The sequence below is a fragment of the Emydura macquarii genome, unplaced genomic scaffold, assembly GCF_026122565.2.
Source record: "Emydura macquarii macquarii isolate MOO-44397 ecotype Brisbane River unplaced genomic scaffold, CSIRO-AGI_Emac_v2 contig_1390, whole genome shotgun sequence".
Taxonomy (NCBI): domain Eukaryota; kingdom Metazoa; phylum Chordata; order Testudines; family Chelidae; genus Emydura; species Emydura macquarii.
Window position 1 is genome coordinate 23,766,427 of NW_027131527.1, and position 20,583 is coordinate 23,787,009.

Below are 20,583 nucleotides of genomic sequence, written 5' to 3' on the forward strand. Positions count from 1 at the left end.
CTCAGGGGGAGGCAGCTGAGAGCTGGGGCTTGTAGTGCCAAGGATGGGGGCAGGCCCCTCCCCCAGTTCAGCCCAAAGGCAAGAAACAGGAATAGGGCAGGAAACTGCTTTCAAATCAGGCAGTGCTGCCACATGTCACCTTTCTCTCCCAGCCTCAGCTGGGAGACACTGACTGCAGGGTACTGTGCCATAATGTTTTGTTCAGAGTTACGAACAACCTCCATTCCCAAGGTGTTCATATCTTTGAGGTTCTACCGTACATTGGTTCCAGTGTATTCAGTGAGACAATACTTCAGTAGCAATTTCAGTTATGGGTTTCATTTACACTTTATCTGTTGGTATGTTATTTAGATGCTTATGTGGTGTGGACACATTCACTGAACTAGTATCTACTTAATTCAACTTAGTCTTATTGTTTTTAATTCAAGACGCTCCTGGTAATCTGTGGCAATACTGCAGTGAATGAGAAAAGTTCATGGGTAAAACCTGACCACATTGAATTCAATGGGAGTTTGCCATTAACTTCAGTGGGGCCAGGATTTCCCTCTGAGTTCTCTGCCTCCCACACTTCAGTACTAAATTCTAGGACCTTCTCTTCCTATAATTGGGCCTGTTAAATATGCAAAAGTTATAGTCCTAATTATCATAAAAATCCTTTCCAGACCTGGGTATGGCAGAGTGATCATTTCTAGAGCTAGACTCTCATGAGGCAGACCCTCCATTCCAAATTACCTGAAAGTGTTGGGATGATAGCAGTTGCCCCCACCAAGGCTCCTACATGCATTAGAAGCCAGGGTTGCTGGGCTCCTCTACTGGTGCTATTGGCATAAGGCCTGATACAACTCTCATTAGCTGCAATGGGAGTTGAACCATCCCCAGAAGAAATATTAAGGGGGCATTGAAGAAGGCTAATGGGAGGGGCTTTTAAAATGGTGTGAATGTGTATATATGAAATTATATGTGTACTCCTACCCATGCACATTGAAGATACTGCAATTTGAATATGTATGTCTAATTTAACAACAGTGACATGTATTGTATCTGTAAATGATTGTCGTATCTAAAATAACAATCCTCCTGCCTACAAAATCTCTGTTTGCCACTTAAACAAAAGGTGATTGTCCTGTACCTCAATTTGTTAGTTCCATTAACTTTGTGTACCAGTCTGCAACATTTAATCCCTTGTCTATTGTCAGATTTTCATCACTTTAGCAATTGTCTTTGGTCTTCATAGACTGTTATACATGTGGTTATCTATATTCAAGGGATTATTTAGGTAGCATCATATATTTTCATATCACTTGTGGATGTCTCTGCCTGCAAGCTCTTTTCCTTGCTTTTCCCAAAAGAAGTGTGCTGTGGGACATACATTTGATTTAACATGTAGTAAATTCCCATATTTCTTCCCACAATTAAAGGACTTACCATTTTCTTTTACACAGCTTCTAGCATCTCAGCTGGTGACCAGCTTACTCTACAAATGACTTTCAGCGGGATTCATTTTAATCTAAGTTCTTTGGGTTTTTTTTAATCTCACCTGATATTTTGTTCACACTTTCGATATGATATCCTAAACCCCTGCTCCATTCAATTCTGGACTGGGATTCTTCTTTACTAGTTATCCCAGCTTTCCCTATCAGAATGTGATTAAACAAGAAATGGACTGGAGACCTTAAGAGCTATGTGGTTTTTTTTTTTTTTTTTATATATATATAGTGCGTATTGGTTGTCCAACAATTCCTGATAGCCTGATTGTTTTGCTGTCTTTCCTGATAGTGATCATTCTTTGATGGCTATTTCACAGCTGCATTTTTTTCTTACTCAATGAAAAGGCAGGGAAATGATCTGGGTAAAAATATCCATTAGAATTATTAATACAGTTTGAATGTGTGAAATGGAGAATATATTGTAAATGTGAATCTACTATTTTGGTAGGTATAGCCCAGTTCCCTCACACTGTAAACTCAGAACATTATCTAAAATTCAGTGTTTATCAGTTCATATACTCTCCTACACACACTAAACTTTTCTCATAATTTTAGTTGAGAAAGAAAAGTCTAATGAAAAAGCGAGAAGCCTGACATTATACATTCTAAATAATTCTAAAGTCTATTTCTGTTTTCTATTATTCCTTCCTCTAAGACATTATTATGACATACAGTGTAGACAAGGTCTATCAGACATGTTAATGGTGTCTTATGTTACTGAATGAATTAGATATTTGATGCTTGATGATCTGTTATGTAATGGACTCTTAGTTCATACACTGAAATGTTGATCAGTTTATGACCGTTATCATGTAATGTTGTTTACCAGATATTGAAAATGGTCAACTGTTATTCTCTTAGGCTCTGATTCTGGAAGTTCTTACACACATGCTTAATTATATGCACATGAATAGTTCCTTTGAACTCAGTTGGAATATTCACATGTGTAAAGTTAAGCATAGGTGTAACTGTATGCAGGATCGGGCCCTGATATATCACATTCAGCATTTATAATGTTCCCATGTTGTCAATGACAATTTTGCCTGAGTAAGGAGTAGAGAAGGCTTGCTGAATAGACAGTGGCTTGGCTGATATGAATGGTACAAACGGAACAATTTTTAAAATGGAAATGTTCCATCTGTTTCTCTGAGAAACACAAATAGAAATTGGCTGGCTTGCCTTTAATCTAGGCACTGAGAATTTAGAGTCAGTGGGACAAATTCATCCCTGGTGATTTGTCTCAGTGACTACCTGAAAAACCTTTCGCCTTTTAAATATTGAGTGCCTTTTTTTCCCTAGTGAGAACGTTCTAGTGCCCTTCACAAGATGCATTTGAGGGCTGGTTAAATTACAGAATATGGCAGCTCTGAGGAAAGATTTCTTTGACTGGCCTGAAAGCACTATTAGTAAATCACATTCCTGCTCAAAAACTTCCAAAGAGCAGAACAATAGTCACTGGGTTTCTAATTATAAATCAACCAAACAATTTGCTCTTTAGTAGACGGGGCCAGGTCTGAGGTGAGTGATTCAACTCGTGTGCACTTTCTTCACACAAAAATAAAATCAAGCAGAGTCTTGCTTTAGAAGAATTTGTAAAAACTGTAATAATCCAATTATCAATTAAATATGAGCCTGTAAGATTATTTTAAAATGTTGGCTTTAAAGAAGAATTACCAAGTGCTGCTGCCACATAACTTAAATAAATTGAATGAATACCTATTGCTCACAGAATCATAGATTTTTTTAAAGCCAAAAGTGACCTTAATGATATTCTAGTTTGACTGCCTGCATAACAGAGGCCATAGAATTTCATAGAGTTGTACTTGCATCAAACTCATGACTTCTGGTTGAGTTAGAGAATAATTAAAAAAAAAAATAGAATTTTGATTTAAAGACTTCAGGTAATGGTGAATCCACATGTCCCTAGGTAAATTGTTCCAGGGTAAATTACCTTCACTTTAAAAAAAGAAAGAGAAAAGGCTTTATTTTTAGTCTGAATTGATTTAGCTTCAGCTTCCAGCTGTTTATTATGCCTTTGTCTACTAGATTAAATCACCTTCTATTATGAGAAATCTCACCTTCCATCCCCCATAGGCATTTACAGACTATGATCAAGTCTCCTTTTTGTAAAGCTAAATATATAGAAATACTTATTAATTCAGATATTCTTGGTGTGCCATAAGACTCATTTGGGTTTAAAGGAACTTTTAGTAGATAATCTGGTCTATTTTTCTGCTTCAGAGAAGGACTGATTTGGTTTCCTCTTTCCTAAATTATCTTTGACTCTTTAAGATAATTCCTAAGTGTGCTCTTTGAACATTATGGATAGTTCTTAAAAATCAAGTTGTGGTCTGGGCAGAAGTTTGTATATAGGCCCTGATCTGGTAAAGTTCTTCATGTTACTGGGTTTTCCATGATCGTCTCTTATCCAAGTCCTGACCAGTACTAACACTGCTTAGATTGCCAACATAGATCATTCAGGTTTATTTCACAGCATACAACAGATGTATTAACCAGGTAGGAAATCTTTATGGAGATCGGAACAAGCTTCTTGCAACATCAAAATAAACATGTACATTTTGAAAGATTGTCAGGGAACAGAAGGAGAGCTAGGACTAAGAAGAAATATACAAGTAGAAATGACACTATGGTGTTAATGAAAAACTTCAATGAAGAAAACTTCTATTTTTCCACCAAAAAAGTAATACATTCTAAACTCTTTGAATAACTCAGCAAAACAGAGTGGAATAGGAGCTTCACAGTAACAGAGCACAGAACAATTCAAAATAGAAAGCGATTAGTAGATAAAGTGTGGTGTAAAGAAGAAAAACACCGTATCTGATGTAATAATGCCTAATAGAAAAAAGGAAGGTGGATGAAGCCTGTAAGAGAGAGAAACATTAATGGGGCAAGGATAGGTGAAAATCATTGTGCTGTATTTATGAAAATCTGTAAGAGAATAATGAAAGAAAGACCTAGATGATATCAGAAAATGTCAACAAGAAACTTGATAACTAACAGGAGCAACAAGGAGGTGGTAGTGGGGGTGATGGAAGAATATATCACTTAGACAATAACCTTTTCAAGACCTTCCTTTTTTTGTGAACAGGGCCTCACCCATTGTGGGCTCAGTTGAGATTCAAACAATAAATAATAATTTTTAAGCACAACAAAAGATCACTTGTAAAGACTATGAATTGGTTCTAGTCTAAAGCATTTAAAACTTATCAGATTTATCTGAAGGTATTGTATTGTATTTGATTTTACTTTCCTGTTATATACTGGGATACTATAAGCAATTATTCTGACAAGCATAAGATGTTGCTGTTTGTTCTGCATTTCTTACACTTCAAGGGCATGGAAGGTTAAGGTTAAGATAAGCGTATATTTTACCTAAATGGGAGCATAGAAATGGAAATCCAGTATCTTCCTCTATATCCATTTGAACTTTATATAAGCATAAAGATTACTAAATGGTTTCCAGGGTTTTGACACTTTATTCTTCTCTGCAGAAAGGTTGTTCAAGTCATTCCATTAGTGAACCTTTTCTTTGTTAGCAAAATGCCACTTCATCTAACTTTAACAAAATTCAGTAGCAGACTGCTCCATTCTTTGAACTGAATTGAAAGCAACTAGCTGGCAGAATCAGTGTTGATGTGATATAGTCATTAAAGTGAAATAAAGACGTCCCAAAAATATACCCTACATTTTACAATGTAACCGAAAGTATTGCATGTGTTGTTCTCACGGAAAATTAACATCTGAATTGTCCATTACATTATCCTTTAACCAATATTATTCATGTTCCATAATCATACTATACCAGTGTACACTTTCCTCTGTGTTTGTGCATAATTTACAGGCCTTAAACATTTATTCATTTAAAACACACTGTGCAAAATTTGAGCCTACTAAATTATTTTCCTACAGTATTTTGAGGGGAGAACAACCAACAAGTGTAGAATACTGTAGAGTAAATACTGTAGAGGGAAGTTAGGCCGAGAGTCCCAGGAGTGATTTGATTATGTCAAAAAGAAGGTAAATCTAATGAGGGTTAATTTGATGGGGAATCTGGAGCACTGGCTGACCATAACTTGTAGCTTCCAAACAGAAGTTGGTCGAAAGAAAGATAATATATTTTATATCTTGTGTCTTTAATACCAAGCATATCTCTCTGTGCCTCACTTTCCACATATCTAAAATTGGGACAGTAATTCTCCCCTTTGAAAAGCATTTTGAGACATTTAAATGAGAAGTGCTATCTAAAAAGCTCTGTAGAATTATAGTTTGCAGTGGTGTTGAAACTATATTGGTCCCAGCATATGAGAGAGACAAGGGAGGTAATTTTTGGGCCAACTTCTGTTGGTGAAAGCGACAAGGCTTCGAGTTCCACAGAGTTGATGTGATCTGAAGATGAGGCTTGTGTAGCTTGAAAGCTGGTCTCTCTCACTAACAGAATATATAATAAAAGATATTATCTCACCCACCTTATCCATCTGATTAATTATAGTAATTTTAAAATATAATGGAACCCATCTTACAGCATAAGCTAAAATCTGTTGCCTGGAATATTTTGTAATTATTTTAACTTCTCAAGGTTTGAACTGCTATTCTGACACTGTGCCTAGGCTCACACTTTATCTTTTAAAATTTCCACCTGCTTAAGAGATTTTAACTTAGTTTGTGCAGTCACTGCACAATAGTTGCATTATTGTAAATTAGTCCACTTGTCAAATACAAAACTGATTCAGATTTCCTTATATCTCTCTGCTACATCTACTGTAGCATCTTGTCTGTCAATCATATGATTTTCCGTCATATGAATGCCAGTTGACATGCCTGTCAGCCATATCAATTCTTACAAATATTCCACGTTTCAGGAAATCTGATTCAGTGTTACAAAACACTGCAGGAGAAAGGAATATTTGGTTAAATCGTAATGCTAGCACCCACATATCTAAAATGGAAATCTTTTGTCTTGGATATTTCCAATTTTCAGAGCTATTGTGCAACAGTTATTTCACAATGTTTGTTTCCTAGAGCTCTGTCAACTTACTTTTGAAATGAATCATTTCTCCACAGTTTCATTGACGTGATTGACTTGAATTTTAAATGTGATCTAGGAGGAGAAATTCTCTTTACAGTGTGCCAGAGGAACTTGGACCCCAGCTGGGAATAGTGCAGAACTGAAACTCACACCTGAATTATATCATAATATGGGGAAATTCCATACTATACACTGTATGACATATAGAGTATTGACTGTGAATGCACCAAGAGTGTAATTCACTTATCTTGCATAATGTTTAAGTAATAAGGCTCTCTGTGGAAGAAATACTGGTAGACTGGGGAGGTAAAATCTACCACTCCAACACAGAGCCAGGATTCAGGGCTGCTGTATGTTGCACTCCACCCATAGCGGCTACTCCAGGCTATGAGCTGGAGCAGTGATTCTATCTCCCCTGTACTTACATGCACAGAGTTTGTGGGCCACTAGATCTATTGCCAGTACACGTCGCATGACTCCTGACCCTGTACCTGTCCAATCACAGACCTTTGATTTGATATAGGCAGGGACTATGCAGAAATACGCAGGCAACCCCTGTGGCAGTGCTTAAAGTGGGATGAATGCCTCATGCTGGTTCTACACTCCACAGGTGAACTTCACCCCAAAATAAGTCACTGCATTCTCAAATGCTTCAAAAATCTAAAGATGACCCCTATATATCTTGTCCTTTATCTTCTGACACCAGTAAAGCTCATTTACTTCAACAGAAACATAGGTGGGGGTACTTAGCACAAGTATAGTTCTTTTAATCTCCAAAACTCTCTATCAATATTAATTTGTTAATTCTCCCAAAAGTCCTTGGGAGAGGTGGCAGGTTCTAGTTCAGGATTATTACTCCCTGTTACATTGAGTTACTTTGATATGTTGGCATTTCACATTTACACCATAGTATGAACTTGTCAAAATGAATCAAACTTAAGAGGGTACAGGGCAAGCTGAACACTTGGATTTAAGTAAAGAGACAAGAGACCATAAGAAAAAAGTTCTTTTTTCTTAATGAACATTTCCAGTTAAACCCCATTAATAGAGGGTCTGATTAAAGAATCCTTATTCACCATCGTAAACAATTAATCATATGAGTAGTCCCATTAAAGTTAAACTATTGTATTAAAAGAAAACGAAAATAATTTTAAAATAGAAGAAATATCCTACATACAGATGTTTGATGTCTGTCATAATAGGGAAGAATAAAATTACCAGTAATCACACTTTTTGTTAATTCAAAATGTTCCATCAAAATCCAAAGACAGTCTACAGCAGTTAGACTGGTAAATTTATCAGCTGTTACTGCTCTGGATTCATCATATGTACTATTATATCCTGATTATGATTTCCTCCAAAGATGACTGAAACCTTCTTTCCTAGGATTTGATCAGAGAGATTTAATGTCTCAAGTTACCAAAAGGATCTGTATTATCTAGTTTGAACAACAGTAGAAATACATCAAATACTGTAAATTATTGCTTAACAAAGAATTGTGACAGTCCTGATAAAAGAAATAGAAGATTCCATTTTGATTATGTTTCAAGAAACATTGCTATCATTTTTATCCTGCAAACTCTCCTTATAATGCAGCAAAAATATTCTCTTTGAAAATAAGGTGGAAATTCAACAGGAATTTTACTATTTTATTCTTCTTCCTATTTATTATTGCTAGGGGTAAGAAGATTGGACATGATGTAGATTTTTTGATTACCAGTCCAGGACTAAGACAAGAGGAAGACGTTTTACATAAAGTGATTGACTTATGGAAAAAGCAGGTATGAAGCAAATAATATTTGGATACAAAAGAATTTCGGTAACAGCACTGGATTCAGGACTGTAAATTGATGTAGAGATAGGTGATGAGTGCTTTAGAAATGCTTATGATACTAATATTTAACTCTCTAGGAAGGATTTGAATATTAGATGGTGCAGGTACCTCAAATTGTTTTAGGTCAACAAATATGGCCCCTGGGAATAATCAATCTACTTCTCTTTACATTCAGTGCTAGTAAAAATATCTCTATAAATTTAATTTCTGTACTGTTCAAAGGGATTGATTACATGTCAAGCACATTCTTTGTTGTCTTTCATATGAAATGTAATATTATTTGTATCTGGAGGACATATTGCTTTCAGAGTCACTTTTCTTGGCATTAAATTGGAAATCATTTTGCTTCATGTAAAAGGGCAACTCTCTTCGGGAGGTGAGTTGTGAAAAGCCCAGAAGCTAAGCAAGACTGGCTTTTAGTTCAGTTGGTAGGGAAAGGATAATTTTTAATCAGTTCTGGATTTACATGTATTTTTCAATGTGTTAATGAGGAAAGACATCAAAAGTTTGAATGGTTTGGAAAAGCATCCAAACAGACAGATACCTATGAAGTTCCAGAGGGGTAGCCATGTTAGTCTGTATACAGCAAAAACAACGAGAGTCCTGTAGCACCTTAAAGACTAACAAATTCCTGCGCGCATAAGCTTTTGTGGGCTGCAACCCACTTCGTCAGATGCATGAAATGGAAATCACAGATAGGAGGTATATATATACATCCCAGGGTAAGAAACAACAATGGGGAGGGCAAGTGCTAACAAAGTCAATTCAGTTAGATTAGATGAGGCCTATTTACAACTGTTGATAAGAAGGTGAGAATGTGTGAACAGTGACAATTACTTCTTGTAATGAGATAACCATTCCAAGTCCACAAACAGTGCTTCTAATTCCCCACACTGGTTATTAAGAAGCCAAAACAAAAATATACACAGCCCCCTTAACTGCATTTCAGTCTCTGGCTCCCAATCAGCTACTAGGTCCTGTAAAGAGAATAGTTATTTAAAACTCTATGCTTTTTACCAGAAAGGTTTCTCCTGACCCCAAAGGGTCAGCCACAGTACCAGATCAATATAAGTTTGGCTCTTACCCAAAATACCATACTGCTAGCCAATCCTTTAGTAACTAAAACTAAAGGTTTATTATAACACTAACCCAGGAACCTATCCCTGCAACAAACTCCGTTGCCAACTCTGCCCGCACATCAACTCTAGTGACACCATCACAGGTCCTAACCACATCAGCCACCCCATCAGGAGCTCATTAGCCTGCACATCTACTAATGTAATATATGCCATCATCAGGAATCCAGGAGAGCTGGCTGTATTTTAAAGAAACATTATTGAGGGCACAGGAACAAACCATCCTGATGTGCAGAAAGAATAGCAAATACGGTAGGCATCCAGCTTGGCTTAACAAAGAAGTCTTTGGTGAACTTAAACACAAAAAAGAAGCTTACAAGAAGTGGAAGCTTGGTCAGATGACTAGGGAGGAGTATAAAAATGCTGCTCGAACATGCAGGAATGAAATCAGGAAGGCCAAATCACAAGTGGAGTTGCAGCTAGCAAGAGACATGAAGGAGAACAAGAAGGGTTTCTACAGGTATGTTACCAACAAGAGGAAGATTAAGGAAAGTGTGGGCCCCTTACAGAATGGGGGAGGCAACCTAGTGACAGAGGATGTGGAGAAAGCTGAGGTACTCAATGCCTTTTTTGCCTCTGTCTTCACAGACAAGGTCAGCTCCCAGACTACTGCACTGGGCGGCACAGAATGGGAAGGAGGTGAACATCCCGCAGCACTGAAGGAACAGGTCCAAGACTATTTAGAAATATTGGACATAAACAAGTCCATGGGGCCAGATGCAATGCACCCGAGGGTGCTGAGGGAGTTGGCTGATGTGATTTCAGAACCATTGGCTATTATCTTTGAAAGCTCGTGGCAATTGGGGGAGGTCCCTGATGACTGGAAAAAAGCAAATATAGTGCCCATCCTCAAGAAAGGTAGGAAAGAGGATCCAGGGAACTACAGATCGGTCAGCCTCACTTCGATCCCTGGAAAATTCATGGAGCAGGTCCTCAAGGAATCCATTTGAAGGCATTTGGAAGAGAGGAAGGTGATCAAGAACAGTCAACATGGATTCACCAAGGGCAAGTCATGCCTGACCAACCTGATTGCTTTCTATGAAGAAGTGACTGGCTCTGTGGATGTGGGGAAAGTGGTGGACGTGATATACCTTGACTTTAGCAAAGCTTTTGATATGGTCTCTCACAGTATTCTTATCAGCAAGTTAAAGAAGTATGGGTTGGATGAATGGACTATAAAATGGATAGAGAACTGGCTAGAGCATAGGGCACAACGAGTAGTGATCAATAGCTCCATATCTAACTGGCAGCCGGTCACAAGCGGAGTGCCCCAGGGGTCGGTGCTGGGGCTGGTTTTGTTCAACATCTTCATTAATGATCTAGAGGATGGGGTAGATTGTACCCTCAGCAAGTTTGCAGATGACATTAAGGTAGGGGGAGTGGTAGATACCCTGGAAGGTAGGGATAAGATACAGAAGGACCTAAACAAACTGGAGGACTGGGCCAAAAGAAATCTGATGAGGTTCAACAAGGACAAGTGCAGAGTCCTACACTTTGGATGGAAGAATCCCATGTACAGCTACAGACTGGGGACTGATGAGCTAGGCAGCAGTTCTGCAGAAAAGGACCTGTGGGTTACAGTGGATAAGAAGCTGGATATGAGTCAGCAGTGTGCCCCGGTTGCCAAGAAGGCTAATAGCATATTGGGCTGCATTAGTAGGAGCATTGCCAGCAGATCACGGGAAGTGATTATTCCCCACTATTTGGCATTGGTGAGGCCGCATTTGGAGTATTGTGTCCAGTTTTGGGCCCTCCGCTACAAAAAGGATGTGGACAAGTTGGAGAGAGTCCAGCGGAGGCCAACAAAAATGATTAGGGGGCCGGAGCACAAGACTTATGAGGAGAGGCTGAGAGGGAACTGGGCTTGTTTAGTCTGCAGAAGAGAAGAATGAGGGGAGATTTGATAGCAGCCTTTAACTACCTGAATGGGGGTTCCAGGGAGGATGGAGCTAGGTGTTCTCAGTGGTGGCAGATGACAGAACAAGGAGCAACGGTCTCAAATTGCAGTGGGGGAAATCTAGTTTGGACATCAGGAAAAAGTTTTTTACTAGGATGGTGGTGAAGCACTGGAATGGGTTACCTAGGGAGGTGGTGGAATCTCCATCTTTAGAGGTTTTTAGGCTGTGGCTTGACAAATCCCTGGCTGGGATGATTTAGCTGAGGTTAGTCCTCCTTTGAGCAGGGAGTTGCACTAGATGACCTCCTGAGGTCCCTTCCAACTCTATGATTCTATGTGCCAGCAATGCCCTTCTGCCATGTACATTGGCCAAACCAGACTGTCACTACGCAAAAGAATAAATGGACACAAATCAGACATAAAAAATGGTAACATCCATAAACCAGTAGGAGAGCACTTCAATCTCCCAGGACACTGTAACTGACTTGAAAGTTGCCATACTTCTACAAAAAAAACCTTGAAAAACAGACTTCAGCGAGAAACTGCAGAGCTGGAACTCATATGCAAACTTGACACCATCAGACTGGGTCTGAACAGGGACTTGGAATGGTTCTCTCATTACAAGAGTTAATTGTCACTGTTCACACATTCTCACCTTCTAATCAACGGTTGTGAATAGGCCTCATCTACTCTAACTGAATTGATGTTAGCACTTGCCCTCCCCATTGTTGTTTCTTACCCTGGGATGTATATATATACCTCCTATCTGTGATTTTCATTTCATGCATCTGACGAAGTGGGTTGCAGCCCAAGAAAGCTTATGCCCGCAGGAATTTGTTGGTCTTTAAGGTGCTACAGGAATCTCGTTGTTCATACCTATGAAGGAGGTTCAGAGCTTTTGAGCAGACCAAACGCTAACCTAGCAACTTCCTCTGTAGATCCTCGATCCTTCTCCATGGTGTCACAACACAGCCCCAGCTCCCTTCCTCCAGTCAACTTCTAGGCTCTGAAGAAATTCTAAGCCTCCCTTCGGAGTCCTGGGCTTCCACCTTAGTTATGCACAATATATTAATGGGGCAGCTCCTCAGTGGGTGTAAATTGCCTTAGCTCCACTGAAATCAATGGAGGATCTGTGAGAATCATCTGAGGATCTGTGCTATTATTACTGATTTATTTATTTAAAGCTTTTTTCATGGGACCCCACTCACTTTATACTGGGCAAAGCACACTGTCTTCAGTGCAGCTGTCTTTAGACTTTAAACAGGATCCGTGGGATGGCTCTCCAGGGCTATATAGCTAATGTCAGACTGAAAAATGTGCCATGCCTCCAGCTGGGGCAAGAGTCTGAATACCGGGAGTGCAGCCCTTCATCCCCCCACGAAACTCCCCACCGTACCCCTCTTAAACTAATGGGAGCAATGCTTATAATCAGTGGAATTAGTCAACCATGAAGTGGTCAGTGCAGTTCACCCTGTGTTGCTTTACTTAAACTGTGGGATAAGGAATTGAAAATAGAAAGCTGTATTTTTTTAAAAAAGAGATAAAACTAGGCAGATGAAAGAGCAGTGAGAGCAGGGAGAGGATGGTAAGTAAAGAAAGGATGAGGGGGTTGATAAATGGATCAGGTTTCAGTTGGGAGAAGCCAAGAGAGCAAAGAAATGGAGGAAATAGCAGATAGAGGTGGTGGTAGTGGCAAGGTGCAAGGTGGCGAAAAGATCCAAGCCTAAATAGACTGGGGATCAATTTAAGGTGATAGGCAGAGAGTCCTCTTCCCCGTCCCACCAAGGAATTCCTGTTTATAGTATATAAACCTGCTGCCGGCACCGCTGGTTATGCTGCTTGAACTCAGCGCTGTGTCACTTCTAATATGCATCCTCCTACTGTCAATGCTGGAGAAATTGGCTGCCAGCAAAATCAAAATGCAAAAACAAAGAGAGGAATTATACTCCTTCTGCTTTTTTTATTACCTTAGATTTATAAAAAAAAATTGTAAAGTGCTTTTATACCCTTTGACAGTAAACCTGTCTGCCTCCTCGCTGCTTTCCTACTTTTGTGCTACTGCTTCAAAGCTCAGATGCATCAAAGAACGTCACTAAGGTCATGATGTTGACTTTCTTTCAGCTGCTTTTAGTGAAGGATTCTGCAATGTTTAACTTGTAAACTATGAAAAATCTAATTTAAATAGTTTAGAAGGAGCTTTTCCTTCGTTGAAAAGTTTAGTGTTGCAGAATTCTTCTACTGAAAGCTGATGAAAAACTAAGTGGGTAAGTCAACACCATAGTGCTCTTTGATGCAGCAGCATCACGGATAAGTGGGTCTAGAAACAGAAGATACGTCTCCTCTGAGCTTCAAAGTGGAATGGTAAATGAAAAAGCGGCAGTGCGGGAGACAAGTTATCTTTTAATAGTTCAATAATGCTCTAAAAATGAAGTAAGTGTGCTTCAAAGGCCATGTAAAATGACTTCCCCTGTGGGTTGCAGTTTGAAAGTCTCTGGGCTAGTAGTTTCTTAGCCATATGTGCCAATATAACTTTTTAATGCATTTACTGTGTATAGTGTTTTCTATTTTTATTTTTTGACAACGGCGTAGCTAAATATATTTCTGTTCATGTTATCAAATATATACCTGTGACATGACAGAGATAACATTGCTGTGAGAATATTAACTTTTGCATTCTCTCACTTTGCATTTTTAACTGTACACTTAACACTGCATTAAAATAGCTTGGCATTAATTTCCTTGGTTTTTTTTGTTTTTGTTTTTTTGAGAAAGAGAAAAAATAATCTGCCTGTGCTTAATCATCTTAGCATTTGAATGGTCCAAATCAGACACTAACATTCACACCTTATTGATGGAATGGATAGGAAAGGTCTCATTGAAGTGAATGGCAGGGAGCTAAATGACAGGGCTAAATTCTGTATACCTTTGCTCACTACTGGAGACAGTTCTTCGGAGATCTGATTTAAAAGGGCAACAGCATATTTTTTACCCCACGGTGGCTCTATTTTGGCAATGGAAAAAAATAGTTTGGTTGAAATGAAAGCTCAGAATTTGCAGAATCAACTTGTAAATTTCCCATACCAATACTTTCCCCCTGTTCTTGAAGATAAGGCTGTGGTTTCTTGTTGTGTGTGTACACCTGAGACCGTTACAATCTCTCTCATGCAAATTGTCCTAACAGCAGACTAAGAACAGCAACACTTATGCCTTTCAGGCTAAAATGGGAGAATAGAATTATGCCAGTTTCCACCACCTGAGGATCATGTCTGATATGTGATGTCACAAACGGGTTGAACTTCATTAGGCTCTCCTTAAAATTAATCTAAGTGTCTACAGTGCATGCTCAGAAGTGATACATTTAATATTGTCCCAGACTTCCACCTCGTCCCCCCAATGTGATCGTGGATTTACTCCAAAATGAGCACTAATGTGAGGTGCCAAAATTCAACTCATTTAAAAATGTGTGGTAAATTTTTTTTTTATGTGGAAAAATTGTTCTACCCATCCTCCAACTACAACTTTCCATAAAATCCTTACTTGGTTTTTAAAGTGCTGCAAATCTGTGTGATAAAATGCCTATGTTAATCTTCATTTAAAAATCTAAACCTGTAAATAAGGACTAAAGAAATATACTGAATTTAGGTCAAAGAACTGGTGTTTGCAGAAAGCTGCAGATGCACTAATTTACACGGTGTAATGTAAATGTGCTGTTTTAAACCAGCAATATCCAGAGTTTTGCTAGAGCTTCATGGCTGACTGCACTCTTTAACAGTCTTTTTTTTTTTTTTGAACCTAGAGAAATGCTGTTTCAGCTGCATTTTATGGAGCAATGGCAATGTCCAGTGCCTAATCAAATTAAGTTAATCGGAAACATTATCCCAGTGGATGTGTCCTGGGCCTTGATTCCTGTTTAAAAGTGGCATTCTGGCTTTTAAATCAGATTTCAACTGCTTGCTGAGTCAGCACTTGTATAATTGTTGTCTAATTCCCTTTTTTTATGTTAAAGTAGCTATTTGCAGCGTGGGACATCTTAACATATTCTTCCTATTAACTTTTACAAATTGCTAAACCATTTAACTATGGAAAAGCAATAAATAATCTAGAGATGTGTAGTCCTGAAATAGCCTCTTGGTCACACTTGCTACCCAACACTATCTGGGGATACTTAATATATATTCAGTGTAGGACATAGCCCCGTCGGCAAGGGAAAAGAGTGCTCTATAGCAGAGCTCCAGCACTGTATTACAGCTCTACAATTGCCTGATGGAAACCAAAGTGAGCTAAGGAATGTTTTCTTGAAATGCCTAACAGGAGAATAGGGAGCAGAAGATCAGACAAGAAAGACCCCTCACTTAAATCCCAGGCAGTAGCTATACCCACAGGACATTTCCTGTCTTTTAAAACAGCTTGGGGAGCCTTTTATTAGAGAGCTACTTGAAGTTTTTCCCAAGAAAACCAATAGGATGCAGGCTAGAAATCACATTTCAGAACCTAGAAAGCAAGGCTGAAACCCTAGCAAATAATCTCAGTATGGTGGATAATAAACTGGGATGAATGGAAACTAAAACTAAATGAAAACATGTGGAGAAAGCCGAAAGAATATGGCAATGGAGGTCACTGATAGAAAGAAAATGATGACATGGGGGTATGGGCTGATGAGAAGGCAAAGTAACTTAAAAACCAAATTCGTGCCAAGAATGGGCATGCCATCTGAGTGTTTTCAGGTTGTGGAAGGTGTCTCAGAAAATGTTAAAGATGACCTACTGTATATAGTGCATTGCTATACTAGTATAGGTCTTACACCATCTCCTTTCTGAAAACCCTGACAGGTACTGCCACTGTCCATCTCCGAGGCTGACAGCTCTGTTTGGAAGCTGTCAGCCAGGACTATACCCTGGACAATGCAGACCTATTCAGTCTTCCCAGACGCATGACAACTGGGAATGCACCAATCCCCACCTAGGAGTGACTGCCTGACATCAACTCCAAAATGTTTGGGTTGGGAGAGTGGGCAGAGTAGCATACATTGCCTAGTGATCACAGGGCAGGATTTGACAGCCACTGAGTACCATCTTGGTCACCTCTAATGATCTCCCTCTCATGATCTGTTAAGATCTCCCCAACAGCTATGCAGCCCAGTCAATAACAGCTGATCTGTTGGGCTTCATGTTGTCAATATGCTGAGATTTGGCCTCTGGTGTACAGCACTGTGGCAGCTGTAACAACTACATAGGAGTTTTGTAAGACTACCTGGAAACTCTGAATTTCTAGCAAAATCAAAAGCAATAATTAACTTTAATTATTAACAGTGCTTTCTTTTTAGGGCTTGCTTTTGTACTATGATCTCATTGCATCAACATTTGAACAGGCAAAACTACCAAGCAGAAAAGTTGATGCTTTTGATCACTTCCAGAAATGCTTTGCAATTTTAAAATTACATCAGCAAAGAGTGGACACCAGCAGTTGTTCTACATCAAAAGAATCTGATAAGGCAGAAGTCAAAGACTGGAAGGCAATTCGTGTGGATCTGGTTGTAAGCCCCTTTGAACAATATGCCTATGCTCTGTTAGGTTGGACTGGCTCCAGGGTAAGTAATCTCATGACATTTTTTCTTTGAGCTACTAATCTATTTTTGTTGTTGTGAGACTTGTTCAGAGTTGGTGGACTTTTAAAAAAATTTCCTCTCTCCACATTTTTCTATGATCTTCTTAACCTATCATTAGTCCACTATCCTAGTTTATGATGACAGAGACATCACAGACATTTATATATTTGTCTACTAAAAGAGTTAACATCTCTTTTTCTTGAAGTTTAATTTCTAGGAACCATGAGCCAGATTTGTGGCATGTCTACAGCCCCTTTCTGCCACTCTAGCATTGTCAAGGATTTAACTGGCCATCTGGGCAAAGGGGAATTCCTCAGGTGGCAAAGACATTATCGTTTAATAATTCTTTTATAACTTTAAAATAAAATAATTTATTTTTGGTATTGGTAGTTGATCTTGTGATTAATAGTTACTTTGCTAATTGATAACTAGTACTGTAATTGGTGGTGCAATGAGTATAATATAAAATTTTAAAAAATACAAAAATAATGAAATAATAAAATATAAATTTCAAAATGAAAATGTCGTTTCAGAATTTTTACATTCTGAAAACATTTTCTTTCAATGTTTCAAAACATTTTTTAATGAAATTTTGCCAAAATCAGCATGGTCCAATAAGTCGTCATTTTCTGATGGAGAAGTTTCCCATTGGAAAGTATTTGACTAACTCTGCTTATACTAGGGCTTGTCTACACTTACCTCGGAGATTCGGCGACAGTCGACCGGAGTCATGCAAGCTACGCAAAAAACTTGCGTAACTCCCGTCGACTTCTCTGCTTCTGTTCTGCGCTCCGTCTTCACTGCACTGCGCCGACGGGAACCGCATTCTCGTCAACGCAGCGCTATGCCACGTGAGAAGGTGGTCTTACTATGTTGATTTCTGGATCGACTGAGCGGGTCTTCACTGACTGCTCAGTCGATCCAGAGAAGTCGATCTGATGGCGGCGACTTTGCTGCCGTCAGTGTAGACATAGCCCTAGTATAAAGAGCCCTTTTCACCATATGGGGTTGGGGAGACACAGCAGGGAGTTGCTTATAAAGCTGATTTGCAGGGCTGGCCTCAGCCTCCAAATGATTTAGAGCAGCTACTGGACTGCTCTAAATTGTGCCACCGATACAAAGTCCTTAATGGTCTTCAAACAATGCTCCACTGCTTCCCAACTCCTCCATATCTCTGACAAGCCCGCTGCCTCCTTCCCCTGACACACTCCTTACACCAGGCTGGTAGTAGGACGCACTGGTGCAGGAGCCAGCTGCAGTACACTTGTATCAGCAAGGAGTTCCCCTCTGACAGATGAAGTCTCTGCTGGGCTGTGTGTGTGTGTGTGTGTGTGTGTGTGTGTGTGTGTGTGTGTGTGTGTGTGTGTGTGTGTGTGTGTGTGTGTGTGTGTGTGTGTGTGTGTGTGTGTGTGTGTGTGTGTGTCCTTTATGGTTCCAGTGATGCCAGTGGTGAAAAGGGATTGTAATGCAGGACACAATCTGGCTCAATGTCCCCAGGGGATTCATGATTATATTATTTCAGTTTTACTTCCGTAGCTGTGTCCATGCTGTAAGTGCTAAGCAGGGCTAGGGGTGTTCAGGAATTCTGTAGTGAGATATGTGCTGTGCTAACTTACTTCTGTCTAGTAGAAGTTCAGCACAGAGATAACTTTACCATAGAAAATACCTACTTTTCCCCTTCCATGGTCTGCATTTTTCACTCAAAAGCCTCTTTTGCTCCTATGTAAAACATAAAAAGAAATTCAGTAGTTTATTAAAGAAAAATATGACTGACTGATGGATTCCTCTTCTATTAACCATTTTACAAACCTTTTCAGAAAAGGCATTTGAAACACCAAATTATTTCCTTTGCCCACTTGTAAATCCTAATTCTAATTTCCTAACCCTTTTTATCCAACCTTTGAGATCTTAAATTAACCTTCTGTTTTGGGTTTATAAATTGTATTTCATAGGTTCATAGATTCCAAGGACAGAAGGAACCATTATAATTATCTAGTCTGACCTCCAGTATAACACAGGCCATAGAACTTCCCCAAAATAATTCCTAGAGCAGGTCTTTAAAAAAAAACCAAAACCAAAACACTGCAAAAAACGCTTGATTTAAAAATGATCAATGTTGGAGAATCCACCATGACCCTTGGTAAATTGTTCCAGTAGTTAAGTACCCTCACTGTTAAAACTTTGTGTTATTTGTGTAGCTTCAACTTCCAGCCATTGGATCATGTTATATACCTTTCGCTACTAAACTGAAAAGCCCATTGTTAAATATTTGTTCCCCATTTAGATATTTACAGACTGCAATCAAGTCAGCCCTTAACCTTCTCTTTCTGAACTTGTCAGGTCCTGTAGACTCAGACTCCCTCATGCTCTGGGATTATTTGCCATCTGGGAAGGGCTCTTATAGATTCTAAGATCAGAAGGGACCAATATGATCATCTAGTCTGACCTCCTGCACAATGCAGGCCACAGAACCTCACCCACCCACTCCTGTAATAAGCCTCCAACCTATGACTGAGTTATTAAAGTCCCATGCTACGGAGGAAGGTGAAAACCCCCCAGAGCCTTTGCCAATCTGCCGTGGGGGAAAATTCCTTCCTGACCTCAAATATGGTGATCAGTTAAACCCTGAGCATGTGGGTATGACTCACCAGCCAGACACCCAAAAAAGAATTATCTGTAATAACTCAGAACCCGTCCCATCACAGGCCATTGGCATATTTACCACCAGTAGTCAAAGATCAGTCAATTGCAAAACTAGGCTGTCCCATCATACCATCCCCTCCATACATTTATCAAGCTCTATTTTGAAGCCAGTTAGACTTTTTGCCTCCACTGCTTCCCTTGGAAGGCTATTCCAGAACTTCAGTCCTCTGATGGTTAGAAACCTGCATCTAATTTCAAGTCTAAACTTCCTGATGGACTGTTTATATCCATTAGTTCTTGTGTTCACATTGGCACTGAACTCAAATAATTCCTCTCCCTCCCTGGTATTTATCCCTCTGGTGTATTTATAAAGAGCAATCGTATCTCCCCTCAACTTTCTTTTGGTTAGGTTAAACAAGGCAAGCTCTTTGAGTCTCCTCTCATAAGGCAGGTTTTCATCCTAGTAGCCCTTCTCTGCACCTGTTCCAGTTTGAATTCATCTTTCTTAAACATGGGGGACCAGAACTGCACAAAGTATTCCAGATGAGGTCTCACCAGCACCTTGTATAACGGTACTAACACCTCCCTATCTCTACTTGAAATACTTCCTCTGATGCATCCTAGGACTGCATTAGCTTTTTTCACAGCCACAATACATTGGTGGCTCATAGTCATCCTGTGATCAACCAATAAACCTAGGTCCTTCTCCTATTCTGTCACTTCAAACTGATGCGTCCCCAGCTTATAGCAGAAATTCTTGTTATTACTCCCTAAATGCATGACCTTGCACTTTCCACTATTAAATTTCATCCTATTTCTATTACTCCAGTTTACAAGGTCATCCAGATCTTCCTGTATGATATCCCGATCCTTCTCTGTATTGGCAATACCTCCCCATTTTTTGTCATCCACAAACTTTATTAGCACATTCCCA

General features: G+C 39.3%; 1 protein-coding gene across 1 annotated transcript in view; it reads left to right on the forward strand.

Moving 5' to 3' along the window:
• The window catches only part of DNTT (DNA nucleotidylexotransferase), a 123,358-nt gene that overhangs the window by 74,766 nt on the left and 28,009 nt on the right, over positions 1 to 20,583 (forward strand). Inside the window, exons 8-9 of the mRNA XM_067552901.1 lie at positions 8,213 to 8,315; positions 16,725 to 16,988. Of these exons, the coding sequence (XP_067409002.1) occupies positions 8,213 to 8,315; positions 16,725 to 16,988 (367 nt within the window). The remainder of the gene's footprint in view (positions 1 to 8,212; positions 8,316 to 16,724; positions 16,989 to 20,583) is intronic.